The sequence below is a fragment of the Anguilla anguilla genome, chromosome 2 (genome assembly GCF_013347855.1).
Source record: "Anguilla anguilla isolate fAngAng1 chromosome 2, fAngAng1.pri, whole genome shotgun sequence".
NCBI classification, from domain to species: Eukaryota; Metazoa; Chordata; class Actinopteri; order Anguilliformes; family Anguillidae; genus Anguilla; species Anguilla anguilla.
The window spans coordinates 41,885,193-41,900,160 of NC_049202.1; the positions used below are offsets into that span (position 1 = coordinate 41,885,193).

Sequence of the window (14,968 nt, forward strand, 5' to 3'; positions counted from 1 at the left end):
TTAAAATGTAAATAATCTGTGAGTCATTTGTGTTGTTCTTTTCCTTTTTTCACATTAACTTAAAATGATTCTACTGCATCACTGTGAGAGTGTGTCCACTCATTTAGCAGGTTAATATGAGGAACCACAACTCACATAAATAATAATCATACTAGGAATATAACAATCTATAAGAACACCCTCATAGGCACAGCAGGGGAACTGTTGCTCACAATAAAAATATAACCGTAATGATGATGATAATAACATTAATGATAATAATTTTCTATAATAGCAGAACTCTTGACCCATTAAAATAAAAAAGATTTTGAACAATATCTTCAAAACAGATGTAAGCGTAGATTCACTCATCCGTCCATTTGTGTATTAATTTATTCATTTCTTGTATCCTTCTTGAAATACTGTTTGAGATGTGTGGGGGAATTGGGTAGGAGAGATCCAAGTTTTTCTCTCCCCTTCCCCCATCTCCTCTTCATGTTTTTCTCTCTTCAACCAGTTCAGAAATATATGATTCTCATTGATGGCTGTTGTCAATGTTGGAATCGGTCCAATGCTTTGGAAGTCTTTCTTTAAAATGCAGTTGTTTGTATCCTGTATAACGTTTCTCAAAATATTTAATTGTAATGTCTTATTTCAATAAAGTTCTTAAATATATTTTATGTTTTAAGGTGTGTAGCCTTGTTGATACAACTCAAAGAGGCATGTGCATGTATTTGTGTGTGTGTGTGTGTGTGTGTGTGTGTGTGTGTGTGTGTACATGCGTGTGTGTGTGTGTGTGTGTGTGTGTGTGATACCATCATTGTTGGTGTGGGCACTTTTTTGCTACAGGCTTTGCAGAGCCCAGTCTGTATAGATGCTATAGTATAGCATAGTACACAATGTGCATTCAGTGCACTTACAGAACAGCGCCCATCAAGTCTAATAGTGAGGTAAATACATGAACTTCTCTCCTACATGCCTCTGTACCCACAGAACAGACACATGTATGTTGCTGAGGGGAAGCCTTTCTTTACGCACTGCTCAAATGCATGTTACACTATACTGAAACTCTTAGTGTAGTTGTAAAAGGCTCAGAAATACAGAGGAGAGTGCAAGAAATGATGGTCTGTGGGCCATTAGATGTAACTCTCTCCGGGTTGCTTTTGCTCACTTATGCTCTCATTATCTTTTAAAAAATGGTGAAGAAAAGTCCCAGGTTTCAACCAGTTTTTACTGTTTTGTTTGGTTTTTGTTTTGTCACTGACAAACGTGTATAATGTGTCTGGTAGTGATGTAAATATGTGGGCATACATGTGTGTTTGTGGGTGTGTGCTTTTGTTTGCGTACTTGTTTCTGTATAAACATCTATGTGTCTGCGCATGTGTGTCTGTTTTAGTTGGCAGTGGACCTGCCCGGGCGTGTCTGCTTCTCTTCCATTTTCCCATCCCTTCTTCCTTTCTTCTCTTGTTATTAATATTCTCATCATCACTGAAGTCTTGTTTCCATCAGACTTAGAATCCAGCATGACTAGAGGCAGCTGTGTTCTCCCTTGCTCTCTCTCTCTCTTTTCACCTCATCCTCTCACTCTCTCCCTCTCTCTCTCCTCTCAGCTTCGTGTTCCCTCATCCCTCCTTCTCTCAGTCTGTCCCTCTCGAGGAGAAAGAGCAGAGACAGGAAAGGGAGAAGAAAGCCTATGAAGGAAAAAGGAGGGACAAATCAAGCAAAAAAAAAGATAAAGTAAATGATTGAAATGAGATGACAGAGAGAGGAGTGAGGGAAAGGTGGGAGAAGTGAGATATTTTTGGGTCATATGGTGTCATAAATAGAGACTATGGAAAGTCATGTGGCAGGTCATAATGAATGTCCAGGAAACATGTCTGTTTCCCTGTTCGTCTAGTTTATCTCTTCAGCACTGTCTTCCAAACCCCTCCCTCTCTCAACCTTTCTCCTTCACCTTTGCTCTCACCTGTCCAAGAGTCTCTTCAGTGCCCGCTCGATGTTCATGCGGTGGCCCACACGGGTCACACCCAAGTCCAGATAGTCCTCCTTGGTAAGGGAGGGGAGATGTGTGCCATCAATCTCATTGTCCAGGAATCTCTCCCTGTGCTCTCCCAAATTCAGGTAGCCCAGCCAGTCTGCCACATCATACTTGGTCCAGTATGGGAGGGGCTTTGAAGCAAAAGGTTTGGAGGAGGGAGGGGATGACAGGTGGGGGTAACTAAGACAGGCAGGAGGGGGTAAGGGGTGCAGTGGGGGGGAGGAAGTGCCTGAGAGGAAGTGGGTGGGGGAGAGGGAGCGAGAACCCACCAAGGAGTTTGGTGGAGGGGCTCCAGATGGGGCAAAGAGCGGAGGGGAATGGGTGAAATAGGGGTCTCCAAGGGGGTTGGCTGGGGAAGGTGGGGTGATGGAACCTCGAAGCTCATAGGGGCTACCATATAGAGGGGCTGTGGGCAGGATGGGGAGGGAAGAGGGACGAGGTGGAGCAAGCTTGGGCCTTTCAGAAGGGGATATCAGGGGACTGGGAGCACGGCGCCGCTGTATGTGGTGGGAATCAGACCTGCGGGACTCCCGGCTTGGGATAAACTGGAAATCGAAGGCTTTGTTGCGGTAAGAAGCCCGGTGTTTAGGTGAAGTAGGGTAGGGGGAGTAGGATGGTGAGAGTGGGGGGTGAGCTTGCTGTGGTTGGGAGGGAGCTATGGAAGGCTGAGGGGAAGGAGAACGAGTCCAACTGGGATAGAGTGGAGGCTGAGAGGAAAGGGAAGGGGTGGGGGACAGGGCTGGCTGGTGAGGCTGACAGGGGGATGTAGGTAATGGGGAGGGGGAGCGGGCTGTGGGAGGGCTTAGAGCAGAAGTAGAGGAGTCTTCTGAAAACCTGAAAGAGAAGGGGAAGGGAAAGAAGTTAGCACCAAAATACATCAGCAACACATTAACAGAGACTAAAACAGACAAAGACTGAGACAAAAATAATGAGTGACAGAGAAAGAGGGTCAGACAGTGTATTAGTTACCTGTGCCTTGCAAGATATACACAGACGGAGACACCAACAGACAGGAACACAAAAAGAGAGGAAGAGTTTTAAACAAAGACACATGCAGACTATTAGGCATCATTATCCATACAAGAAGAACCTAAGTAGGAATGTACTGGCATCCTGACAACCTTTTATATATATGTCTAATACAAAGTCACATATTGTATAGAAACATGTAACTGGACCGAGACACACCTGCAGTTACAGAATAGTGGCTCACAAATGAGTAAAGTAGCACAAACTTAACTTTACAGACATGCAGCACAAGTTCCAAGTATATTACAGAAATGTACAAGACACTCTCCCTCTATCACACACAAACACACATTGCGTAGTGTGCATACATGTACACACAGTGAAAACAATAGATAAATAGCTTGGGCACAAAGGAGCACAGCACATCGTGGTGCAAGCCAGTATAGCCCAACACAGCCTTACCTGTGTCTGCTCAGTGACCTCTGACCTCCCCAACCCTCCATGCTTTTGTTCCCCATCTGTTGCAGCTTGGAACTCAGCTCACTGATGATACTAGCCTTCATGCTGGAGAGAGGGGATGGCAGCTTCCGTCCTTCCAAAAACATCCCCCTTCCCTGGCTCCCTCCTTCCTCCACCCCTTCACCCACCACACCCATACCCCCCTCACCCCACTGAGGCTTGAGCTCCGGGGTGTGGGGCCGCTCAAAGTAGATGGATGAAGGCCGATCCAAATTTTGCATTTCACTGTAACTATCCTGTCCCTCCCCCATTTCATCCCCCTCATCTCTCCCTGCCCTCTCTGCCTCAGCTTCCACTGCCTCCTCATCTCTCCGTTTCTGGGAGCGAAAGGAGGCGGGTGCAGTGCTGGTGTGTCTGCGCAGTTCTGACACTGCACTCCCGCTGTCCCTGTAGCGCTGCAGTTTCGGGTAGGTAGAGCTCGCTGATTTGGCATTGTGCATTTCAAATGTTTGCCCATCCAGACAAGTCATGTAGGAATCCAGGAGGTCACTCGCTCTCTCCCCCTCTACACCCACTACTCTATCTCCTCTAGCTCCCCCAATTCCAAGGATGTTGTCCAAATGATGGTCACTGCTGCTGCGACTGTCCAACTCCTCAATCCCAGAGTCTACCACTGTCTCTTGGGACTCTCCACTTTTGGTGGGGGGTGGGGGATGGTCTGCTCTTCTGCCTCCACCACTGGTGGTGGTGCTAACAGCAAGCTCTGAGAGTGAGGTGGTGGCAGTAGTAGTGGTTAGGGCAGTAGTGGCGGTGGTGGTTGCATGAGACACAGTCACGGGAACAGAAACAGAGCCTCTGTCTGAGTTGGAGTTAGCACTAGGGGAAGGACTACGGTATGTTGGGCACATTGTGGGATTTACTGCAGTGAGAGGGGGAGGGGTGGGGGAGGAGCGTCCTGGGGCATGTGTGCTGTTGATTAGGTGGTGAGAGTGGGACAGGGGGAATGGTCTGTGCAGGTTTCCAGAGGATGGGGGAGGTGGAGAGATGGAAGGAGGTGCAGATGACTCAGAAGTAGTGGGTTGAAGAGTAGAGGGTGAAGGTGGCAGTAACGGGTGGGGGGATGATGGAGAAGGGGAGAGTGCAGATTGGGTGAGGTTAGCCACTTCACTGTCATAGGAGGTGAGACTTGAAGCAGTGGAGTCTCCAGCCTGTGGAGAAGGTAGTGGAGTGTGTGGGGGGAGATTTCCTATGAAAGGTTCTTTTTGGGTAGGTGGTGGGGGAGGGGGAGGGGGAGGTGGTGGTGGTGGGGGTTTCTGAGAGGAGTGCATTATCCCCCCCTGTTGGTTGTACCCCGGTATTCCTCCCAGTCCACGATCAAAGCTGTTTGCGAACTGAAGGGGTGGAGGCAGCGGATCAACAAAGACAAAATCATCATCTGCATCCACAGAGGGTGCAGGAGGGGGTAATACCATGAGCCCTGAGGTCCCACTCTCTCCCGTTCCACCCCCTTGTGTGCGGTCTGGGGCTACAGGTGGAGGGGATGGAGGTGTGAGGGACAAGACGTAGGCATTAGCGTCACTTTCCATCCGTAAGAAAGAGGGCCGCCGAGGTGGAGCCTGTTGGGTAGATGGATAGGGGGGCTGTGTGGTAGGCTGCTGCTCCTGTTTCCTGCCATACCCTTCCCTTTCTCTCTCTCTTTCTCTCTCTCTGTAGCTTGTTGGGCACTGCTCAGACTGAAAGTGATGCGTGTGGACAGTTTTGTCTTCTGAAAATCGTACTCTCAACCCCTCTCTGGGTCCACTTTCCTTTTCTTTTTCTGCTCCATCCTCTCCCCATCCCCCACGCAATATCCTTGGGGAAGGTGGACGGCCCATAGTCGAGGTGGTAGCTGCTAGGGAGGAGGAAGTAACAAGGTAAGAGGAGCTGGAGGACTGGGAGGGTGAGGTGGCAGAAGTGGGGGATATGTGAGGCAGGAGGGGGGCTGGGGCCACAGAGACAGTGGATGGGAAGACGCCCACACTGGAGAGCTGGCGTCCAAAATGGCTCTCCCGTCGAATTCTCCCATCATCTTTCAGAGCTCTTTCTCTTGCTGCTAGAGCCAGACCCAGTGGGGACGAAGGGTCAAGTACTTTTCCTGTGAGCGGGTGGATGAAGGTTGTGGCTGGCTGTTTCCCTGCCCCATAGAAGTCACCTGGTACTGATTTGGGCTGATAGTCACCCCCAGGGGCTGGGGAGGAGTATTCAGGTAGACCAAATGCAGGAGGCATACTGCGTGTGTGGTGAATAAAAGTATCCCCAGAAAACATACCCTCATCTATAGATTTGGAGGGTCGCAGACGAGGGGCGGGGACTTCAATTTCAGTACCATGCTGTTGTGAGCCTTGGGTCCTCCCTCCTACCCCTCCCTCAAGTTCCTCTTCTGCTGAAAGAAAAAAGGATGCACTCTTCCTTCTTGCTTCACGGAATCGCTCCCTGTCTCGGCGAGCTGCCCCCACAATAGCTGCCCCAAATTGACTGGTAAAGTCCAGATTTTCCTGGTTGCACAGAGAAGGAAGAGAAGGGGGGACTGAGGAAGGGGGAAGAGGAGAGGAGAGAGGCAGAGGTGAAGCTATAGAAGAGGGTGTAGAGGTCGGAGGACCTGCAGGAGCACCAGGAGGGGGTTTGGAGTCAGTGTCTGTAATTGGCTCTGCCTCCACACTGCTGCCCTGGCTGCTGCGGCCACTGCTGCTGGTGGAGGGGGCCTTCACTATTATGGTGGGAATGGGAATGGAGCTCTTCTCTGGTAAGGCCTTTCCCAGAGCATGACTCTGCCGGGTTCCATCCTCAACTTTCGACTGCTTTACCAGGGGACCTTTTCCTCTTCTGCCTCCCCCTTTGGGCACTCCCCCACCCCCTACAGCCCCAATGTTGCTCCTGTCCACTCGGGAAATCTGTTGCTGAGAGGCAGACATTTGCTGTTGGGACAGAGCAGCTGCAGCAGAGGGGGGAACAGCATTACTGTAACCCCTCCTCAAGCCAACCGCCCTCCCTCCTCCACCTCCAGCTCCTGAGGGGTCCCCCATGTAGCCAGCTCCTTTCCGAGATGCAGCCCTGCTTTGTTGGGAATGAAAAGGATGTGGGTGGTCCATACCCCCACCTGCCCCCCCTCTGTCTCTGCCTGTGTGTGAGAAGTGCACCGCTTGTGGGTACAGCTGGTAGTGGGCAGACTGAGGGGAGATCTGAGGTGCAGACCCTGGAGGCTGTTGAGACTGCTTTCCTCTCCAGCCTGAGTGTGGGCCAGCAGATAAGGGAGGTTCCGGTGGGGCCGTTGTTGGGGGAGGAGGGATGTCATCTGGGCCAGGGACTGACAGGCTTCGTGAAAACTTCATAGCCGGTGGATGAAGGTACTGCTTCTCTTCCTCTGTCACACCTGGAGCAGGTCACAGCAGGTCATAATAAGAATTGACACATTGTGCATGAACATTTTCACAAGAGCAGTATTTAGGTTATATATTTAAGTGATGCAGGACTTCCTGGTTGCAAGGGCAAACATACAAAGAAAAAGAGGCCATAATGTTTTAAAAAAATGTTTTATCCAGTGACATGGCATAAGGGACTCCCTGCTCAAAGTAACCAAATAATGCAACAGAAGCTAGTCAGTCTGTGAGTTGTCAAAGTGGTCTAGCTTGTTAACAAGAGTTACAGCAATTCCACAGCAGTTTATTGAAATTGTAAACTATTGTGTTTGAGCTCACATGCATTCTATATCTGAGGCTGTGGGCTGACAGTGCCTGCACAAGCACCTGAGAAGTCAATTATAACAGCAGCACAGTGAAGAAAGCCACATCACAGCTTTTGAATTCACAGCTGACACTAACAACATATCCAAGCTTCTGGATCAAACTGGTGGTGGTGGTGTATATGCAATGATGTATTGATGGTAATCATTAGCTAGACAGCTAACTTTTAGGCTACAAAACATAATGCACATTCAGAATCAGTGTCATAGTAAAAAATGTAAGTCACAAGAGGTTAGCCAAATAGCTAGGCAGATACCAACTATCTTCAAAATATACACTGCCTTCAGAAAGTATTCAGCCACCTTGAACTTTTTCATTGTCCCATTACACTGGTTTGTAGGTATAATGCATTTTCCCCTTCATCAACACTAATTTAACATATTTACAATGTAACAATTTTTATTCAACTGGTTTTAAATATGAAAATATCATTTCTCATTTACAAAGGTATTCACCCCGAGAGTCAATAATTTATAGAAAGGACGTTGGCAGCAATTACAGCTTTAAGTCTTCTTGGGCATGCCTTTATGAACTTTGCACATTTACATTATGAAGTTTCTCCATGCAAATTTTCTCCAACTCTGTCAAGACAGACAGAGCGTGTTGGTGGACAGAAATTTTAAGGACATACCGCAGTTTTTCAATAGGATTTAAGTCTGGGTTTGGGCTGGGCCATTCCAAGATATGGACTTTCTTGGTTTTTTTTTTTTTTAAGCCATTCATTCAAAGCTTTGTCATGTGCTTTGGGTCATTGTCCTGTTGGAACAGATGTCAAGTGGACATAAATAAGTTCTCCTCAAGGATTTGCCCAATTTGGATCCATCCATTGTCCCCTTGATGGCAACAAGCTTCCCAGTTGCTCCTGCTGAAAAGCAAACCCATAGCATAAGCGCCTGCCCTAGGCATAGTTGACAAAGGCATTCACCAAAGGCGGCATCCATCAGAGGGGTAAGGGGCGCTGAATAAAGTCCACAGGTTCTATCGATGATAGTCAGTGGTCACTTCTCTGATAACTGCTTTTTTCATCCACTTATATATTTTTATATTTGGTTACAATGGACTTAATGGTGCAAAGCTTTGCCAAGCTAGTTATAATCTCTAGATTTTTGCCTCCCAACAACTTCACTTCAAAAAGTTCCTTGGGCAGTTCCTTGGTATTTATCACAGCATGATTGATCTCATCTGCTCTTTCAGTTGTGAGACCTCAAAAGCCAGTGACATTAATTTTATTCAGCAATCAAGCAATTGAAAACACATATATTCCAAATGAAAATAAGAGGGCCTTGTTAACATATTTAGTGTGATCTCTCGAGATGGAATACACAATGGTGCAATTTAGGTTAATATAAAGGGGGTGAATACTTATCATGAAGACATTTCCAGGTTTTTATTTTTACTATAATTCTGAGGAAAATAAATTCCTTTGAGAAATTATCAATGGGGGATGAAAGCTTTCTGAAGGTACTGTTGCTAGTTTATCCACGGTACATTCCCACAGTTTTCCAATGTGTAGCGAGACATCTAGTTAGATATATAGGTAGCTTTCAGTACTGCATGGACAGGTGCAACTATGATGCTGATGACCATGATAATCATGATAATGTAATCTAGCTATCTAATTCTGAATGCTAGATTCAGTGAAATAGATGTGAAATAAAAAACCTTGTCTGTAGCTTCACCTGTAGTGGTGTGAGTCTGCTAATGTTAGCTAGCTAGTAATACAACTGTAATGTCACTAGTTGCAGTCACACACCAAGACATCTGTCTAACTTGCAAGTACTCCTCTGACCACATCTCAATTTGGTTCAGATTTGTATGGCTGTTTTAGCTCTAAGTGAGAAGTGGTATCTAGGGGCAAGTTCTCTGAAGGAGAATGCTTTATGTTGCAAGAGAATGGATGTTCCACTCAAGAGAAAGTCTTAAGAGCATTTTTTTTATGGTGATAAGAAATTATCGAAAGCCTGGCAAAATATAGGGAAGAGTCGGCACAAATGTAACACTTGATAAAAGTAACACAGTCAACTTAAGGTACAAAGTGGCTACCGTAGCCATTTCTGGTTTGTACATGTGCAATTCAGTCTTCTACCACTTCCCAAAGGAACGGAGCAATGTGATAACCTTTGCAATTCTTAGCTTCTCTGATCATTCAACTGTAAAAGGAACACTGTAATTCTGGTACAACGTGACACCCAACTACATGTAAAAATGTAATTTTGTACTTCTTTTAGTTTATATTACTGTTTTGTTTTATAATAAACATACAGACTGTGACATGTAGGTATGAATTTATATTTTTGTAAGATTGTGAATACAAAATATTAGAAGTTCTACCATGGAAAAACTTAATTACCTGCCCCTTAATTAATATACAGTGTAGCCTATAGACTTTGACTCTGAATAAAGACAAATTCCTCTTGTACTTCTTAAGTCATGTTATACAATGGTCAGGGTATTCACTGGAGAGGTAGGGACAGTCTGACCAAATGTGTTCAGTTCAGTTCAGTTAATCAGATGTGATAAAGGTATTTTAAAATTTCTTTTTCACCTTTTTCCCCCCCAATTTTTCTACCTCTTTTGAATTCCCAAACACACCTTCATCATTCACTAATATACCCTCGAGAAATTCAGGAGAGAAGATTAACATCTACATGATGGCAGCCATTGCTTCTTCTCACACTACAGCTACACAGCCATTGTGGCAGAGCACTGTACCTCTTGCACAGTCAGCAATGGAAGATTGTATTCACCTGATCAACCAGATGACCCTCCCAATTAAAAACCATTCCTGCAATAATGCAGGCTACAGTTGGATACTTCCATTTCATCGCTGCACCAAGCACTAGTGCTTTAGCTGGATGTACCAGGAGATAACCTTTTGTATCCCCAAACGTTTATCAAGAGCAAATCTATGTACTTATAATACTTTTACAAATAAGGAGTATAAAGCCTCAGTGACAAGCAGTAATATCATATTTTACATTATATAATCAGTAGTTCAGTGAATATCAAGCTTGTTTTTTGCAAGGGTGTGTCTGTCTGTCCATTCTATGGTTTGTAGAAATTTTGGTGGATTTAAAAAAATACGTCTTTAGGCCAGCCATATGTTTTATGTGCCTGTATGTATCAACAAAGTTTAGCTTGTCTGTCCCTTATTCTTCTTGAGTGTCCTCCATTGTCTGTGTAGCTGCCAGTCAGACAGACAAACAGATAGACAGATAAGTGCAGTACAGATCTATAACATATAGTGCTGTACAGTATAGACATTTAGCACAAACACAGTATGCTATGGTACAGACTCAGCATGGTTAAGACGTGATACGCTACAGACACATAGTACAGAGCTCTAAATGTAGGCCCATTAAACTACAGAGAGACAGACAGAGACAGCCTCACCGATTGATTTCTGTCGTAGCATCATACCGTGCTGGGAGACATGGCCTGATACAAACTGAGGACGATCATAACCAAACCCTGTCCCAGATGACATCATGCCCATTCCTGATTGGTCATAAGTGGTCTGCAGAAGAAATAGAAAAAGGTTTATTGAAGAAAACGGAGGAGAAGCTGACACATCACAGTAAACATTTTCCATTTGGCCCAGTTTTAGTTTATTTGATTTTTATCAGTGGCCTAATGTTATGTTTGCTTGTTTGCTACCCAAAGGGTCAAAGAGAATGCTCCAACATTGGCCATAAATACTGTCAAGTTAGTCCTGAGTTTAGTTCCCACTTTGGCAACATGTCTGGTTCATCCTGTGGTCCAAATCTCTTTTCAACACAGACTGCTGCTTATTTAAGTTCTTCACATTTTTGGTCAATGTTAGTGTATTCAACTTTCTGCCAAAGCTACTAGTTAGTGAGCTTACTTGGTTGTATCATTAGTCACAGAATGGAGTGACATGAATTACCTGGACAACCATTTGAATTAGTAAACTCAAATTAAAGTCAAAATGAAAACCTCAAGAGAACACATAGAGCCATACCTCGCTGGAGAACAAACCCCTGGTCCGATCCCTCTTTCCTCCATGTGGCCGTGACCCTTGCCCTTCAGTGGTGCTGATTGTCTGCTGAGCAGCTGCCAAAATCTCATCAAGTTTATCTGAGAGACAGAGAGGAAGAGGTTGCCAAGTCCACATTACAGTAAACAAATGAACAGCCAGGGCCTACAAGGAGCCACATGTCCTGGGAAGATAGTGGATAAGACGTCTTACTCAGTGCCATCTGATAAACTGTCCTCTTCTTCTCTGAAACTTGCGAAGACTCGTACTCTGAAAGAAAAGAGTAAATAGTACACTCTTGAAAACACTGACAATGACAGTCTGTTCAAAAACTTTACTCTGAGTACAAAAAGTACATGAAGGATCTTAATTGGCACACTTAAAAATAAAATAGAGGAACGGGACTTCACCTGCTTTCTTCTTCCATGGGGACGCAGCTAAAACACGTGAACAGAATATTCTTTTAGCTGTACATTTAATATATTACAGTAATCATATGATTCAATTTATGACAATAGTTTCTAAAATGAAACCCATAATTTACACAAAAAATCTGAAAATGGGATCATGCACAGTTACATGCACAGTCTCACCTTTCTCCACTGTACGGTGTCCACCCCGTGGGAACAGAGAGAAACAATGAGATATTAAATGAGTTAGAAGAGTCTGCTGATCAGGTAGATTATGGGACACTAAAGTTTTCACTGAGGTATCACACGCACCTGGAACCACAGCTGCAGTATGACAGAGACAGAGATGAATGGGAGTCGGGTGGTGTAATTCACACTAACACACTACATATGCAGGTTTTCTTTCTGTGTTGGTATTACCTGAAATGTAGGCGATCAGTGGGAAAGATTGTGTGTGTGTGTGTGTGTGTGTGTGTGTGTGTGTGCGTGTGTGTGGTGTGGGGGGGCACTGCAATAAGGAAATAATGTCACAGGTACTACATGACACTGCAGTAACTTTACTATATTAGGGTTGAATATAACAAGTATACACAGAGGTGGCATGCTTTGTGTCAGAGGTTGTTATTGAGTAGTACTTTGAAAAGAAAGGGAAGGGAAAACAGGACAGATATTATGGGTTCTACAATATACAGTAGATATGAGATCTCACAGGATAAAGTTGTCATGAAGCTGCAGATATCCCATACACTAGAACCCCTGAGATATGAACAAATCATGAATATAAGTTTCTGAACTGTAAAGTTAATAACTTTGAAAGTCATGTGGAAATATAAATTTTCCTAAATGTTTTACCTTTATTGATTAGAATGGTATACTAATCCTCTAATCCTCAATTTCAGTTAATAACCAATAATTAAGACCAGCATTAATCTGGATCTTAAAGACAACATTGTTATTTTTCTGTTGGCTTTTCAAACTACACATCTCACCACTCAGGAAGTCATGGGAAGCCAAAATACAGTTCCTCGTAGTATTTTATTTCAGAATTAACTTCGATTTTATTTAAAAAAACAAATCTTTAACAATGGCAATGGTTTTGACACCAATGTCTTTGTGAAAAACAGCATTACTCAATAAAGCAAATTTTTATGAATACTTGCATTAGAATCTGTCTATCTACAGTGAGCTCTATACTGTTTGGGACAAGGACACATTTTTTTCTTGATCTGGCTTTATACTGACTTTATAATTTTAGATTTGCAATGAAACAATTCACGTGGTTAAATTGTACATAATCAGCTTTTATTTAAGAGTATTTTTGGTTGCACCATGTTGCAATTAGATAACATTTTTTTATAATTGCCCCCATTTCAGGTCACCATAATGTTTGGGACATATTAATGTTACAGCTTGTAAACTAATGTTTAGTACTTTGTCGCATATCCTTTGCAAGCAATGACTCATTGAAGTCTGTGACCCATAGACATCTCCAGGTGCTGAGTATTTTCTCTGGTGGTGCTGTGCCAGTCCTGTACTGCAGCCATCGTCAGCTCCTGCTTGTTTCAGGGGGGAAGTTGCCTTAAGTTTTCTTTCCAACATTTGAAACATACATTCAGTTGGATTCAGATTGGCTGAATTACTTCACCAATCAAGAACTTTCCTGTTTTTGGCTTTGAAAAACTCCTTTGTTGCATTAGTAGTATGTTTGGGATCATTGGGCCTCATTCGCAAAACATGCATACGATCAAATCTGATCATTAAATGTGCTTACGAATGTTTCCACAAACATTTCGGCATTCATAATCTTCTTATATGAATTTTGTTCTTTAGTAAGATCAAAACCTATGTGTGTTTGGAAACATGCAGAAAGGCATATTCAGAAGCTGTTTCTATTTTGAATACTTTATTATTCATGCAAAGTAATTTTAAGTAGTTACAGACTTCATGTTAATGACAAGTGTTTATAAATAGAATTAAATTAATATAAGAAATACGCTATTGATTTTAACTACATTAACTAACCCTAAACTTCAATTTCAGTTTAGCTTTATCTAATTTTAAGAGCAGGTTTGGTAGTTTGAGTTTAGTTTTTTTTTTTTTAGAACTCTCGTTTTTACTTCAGTTCACAATATTTCCCCATTTTTTCCCCTCACACACATTACACACACATATTTTACAATAATAACCTTGTTGGGAATGCTTGTAATTTATTTATTTTATTGATTAAAGTGATTATTGATAATGATCTATTAAGACCCATAAATGTGCAGCCATATTAGTTGCTTTTGGATTACTTGGTTAATTGTACCTTGGGGAGGGAGCGCATCTTTAGGGACCATGCATATGAGATGCAGCTACGTTTGCAGACAGCGATGAATGGCCAATGTTTGCACACTATCCTGCAGGTGGTATGCCTTTTATTGGACTGTTAGGGTGCTTCCTTATGCAAATCGACAAGGACACATGTGCATGTTTCATAAATTTCAAATTGCTTGTTCATAAGAACTTGTATTAAGAACAAAAGTAAGAACAATTTAAGCAAGGTTTTGTGAATGAGACCCAATGTCTTGCTGAAGGATGAAGCGTCATCTAGGCTAATTGTGAAATCAAGAAACTTCAGAATTCTTAACTGTAACCTGACCATCCTGTTTTTGCCGCTAACTAGTGGTTTGCATTATTAGTAAAGCCTCTAGTTTTATGTGTGATGTCTTCTTTGGACAGTAGTCACTGACACATCCATGCCTGCCTCCTGAAAAGTGTTTCTGATCTGTTAGGCAGGTGATGGGGGGTTGTTCTTCATGGTGAGAATTCTTCAGTCTTCAACTGCAGAGGGCTTCCTTAGCCAAGCAAGCCATTTGCGATTACTGAGGTCATCAGTGCTGTCTTTCTCCCTATGTTCCAAAGATGATTTTGATAAGCCTATGTCTCTGACTGTTTGTCTTATTTTGCAGTAATGGCTTTCTTGACATTCACTGGCATAACTCTGGTCCTCTGTTGACAAACACCAATAACAGACTCAAGAGGCAATCAAAAGCCTAGAATCAAGATTAGATACTAAAAGCTCTCTTACACCTGCACTAGGGAAGCAATTGAACACACCTGACTAATCAAAAACACCTGTGAAGCCATTAATCAGAAATATTATGATGCCCTGAAATGGGGGGGGTGTGCTATATATATATATATATATATATATATATATATATATATATATATATATATATATATGTAAAAGTGCTGCAATTTCTACATAGTGAAACCATAATGTATAAAAAATATCCTTTAATAAAATATGAGAAACTTCACTCTAACCACATGTGAAATGTTTTATTACAAA

At 43.2% G+C, this 14,968-nt stretch overlaps 1 protein-coding gene across 8 annotated transcripts in view; it reads right to left on the minus strand.

The window, feature by feature from the left end:
• Positions 1–727: 727 nt before the first annotated feature.
• Positions 728–14,968, minus strand: part of LOC118220876 (SH3 and multiple ankyrin repeat domains protein 1-like) — a 113,039-nt gene continuing 98,798 nt past the window's right edge. For 4 of the 8 annotated variants that reach the window (XM_035405260.1, XM_035405256.1, XM_035405259.1 and 1 more), the window contains 9 exons: positions 11,815–11,823; positions 11,632–11,658; positions 11,435–11,491; positions 11,207–11,322; positions 10,618–10,741; positions 3,449–6,854; positions 2,987–2,992; positions 1,946–2,851; positions 728–1,670 (listed from right to left, as the gene is read on the minus strand). In XM_035405260.1, coding sequence (XP_035261151.1) covers positions 1,586–1,670; positions 1,946–2,851; positions 2,987–2,992; positions 3,449–6,854; positions 10,618–10,741; positions 11,207–11,322; positions 11,435–11,491; positions 11,632–11,658; positions 11,815–11,823 — 4,736 coding nt within the window. In that variant the 3' untranslated portion in view covers positions 728–1,585. The remainder of the gene's footprint in view (positions 1,671–1,945; positions 2,852–2,986; positions 2,993–3,448; positions 6,855–10,617; positions 10,742–11,206; positions 11,323–11,434; positions 11,492–11,631; positions 11,659–11,814; positions 11,824–14,968) is intronic. The other 4 variants (XM_035405262.1, XM_035405257.1, XM_035405261.1 and 1 more) reach the window with 2 other exon arrangements.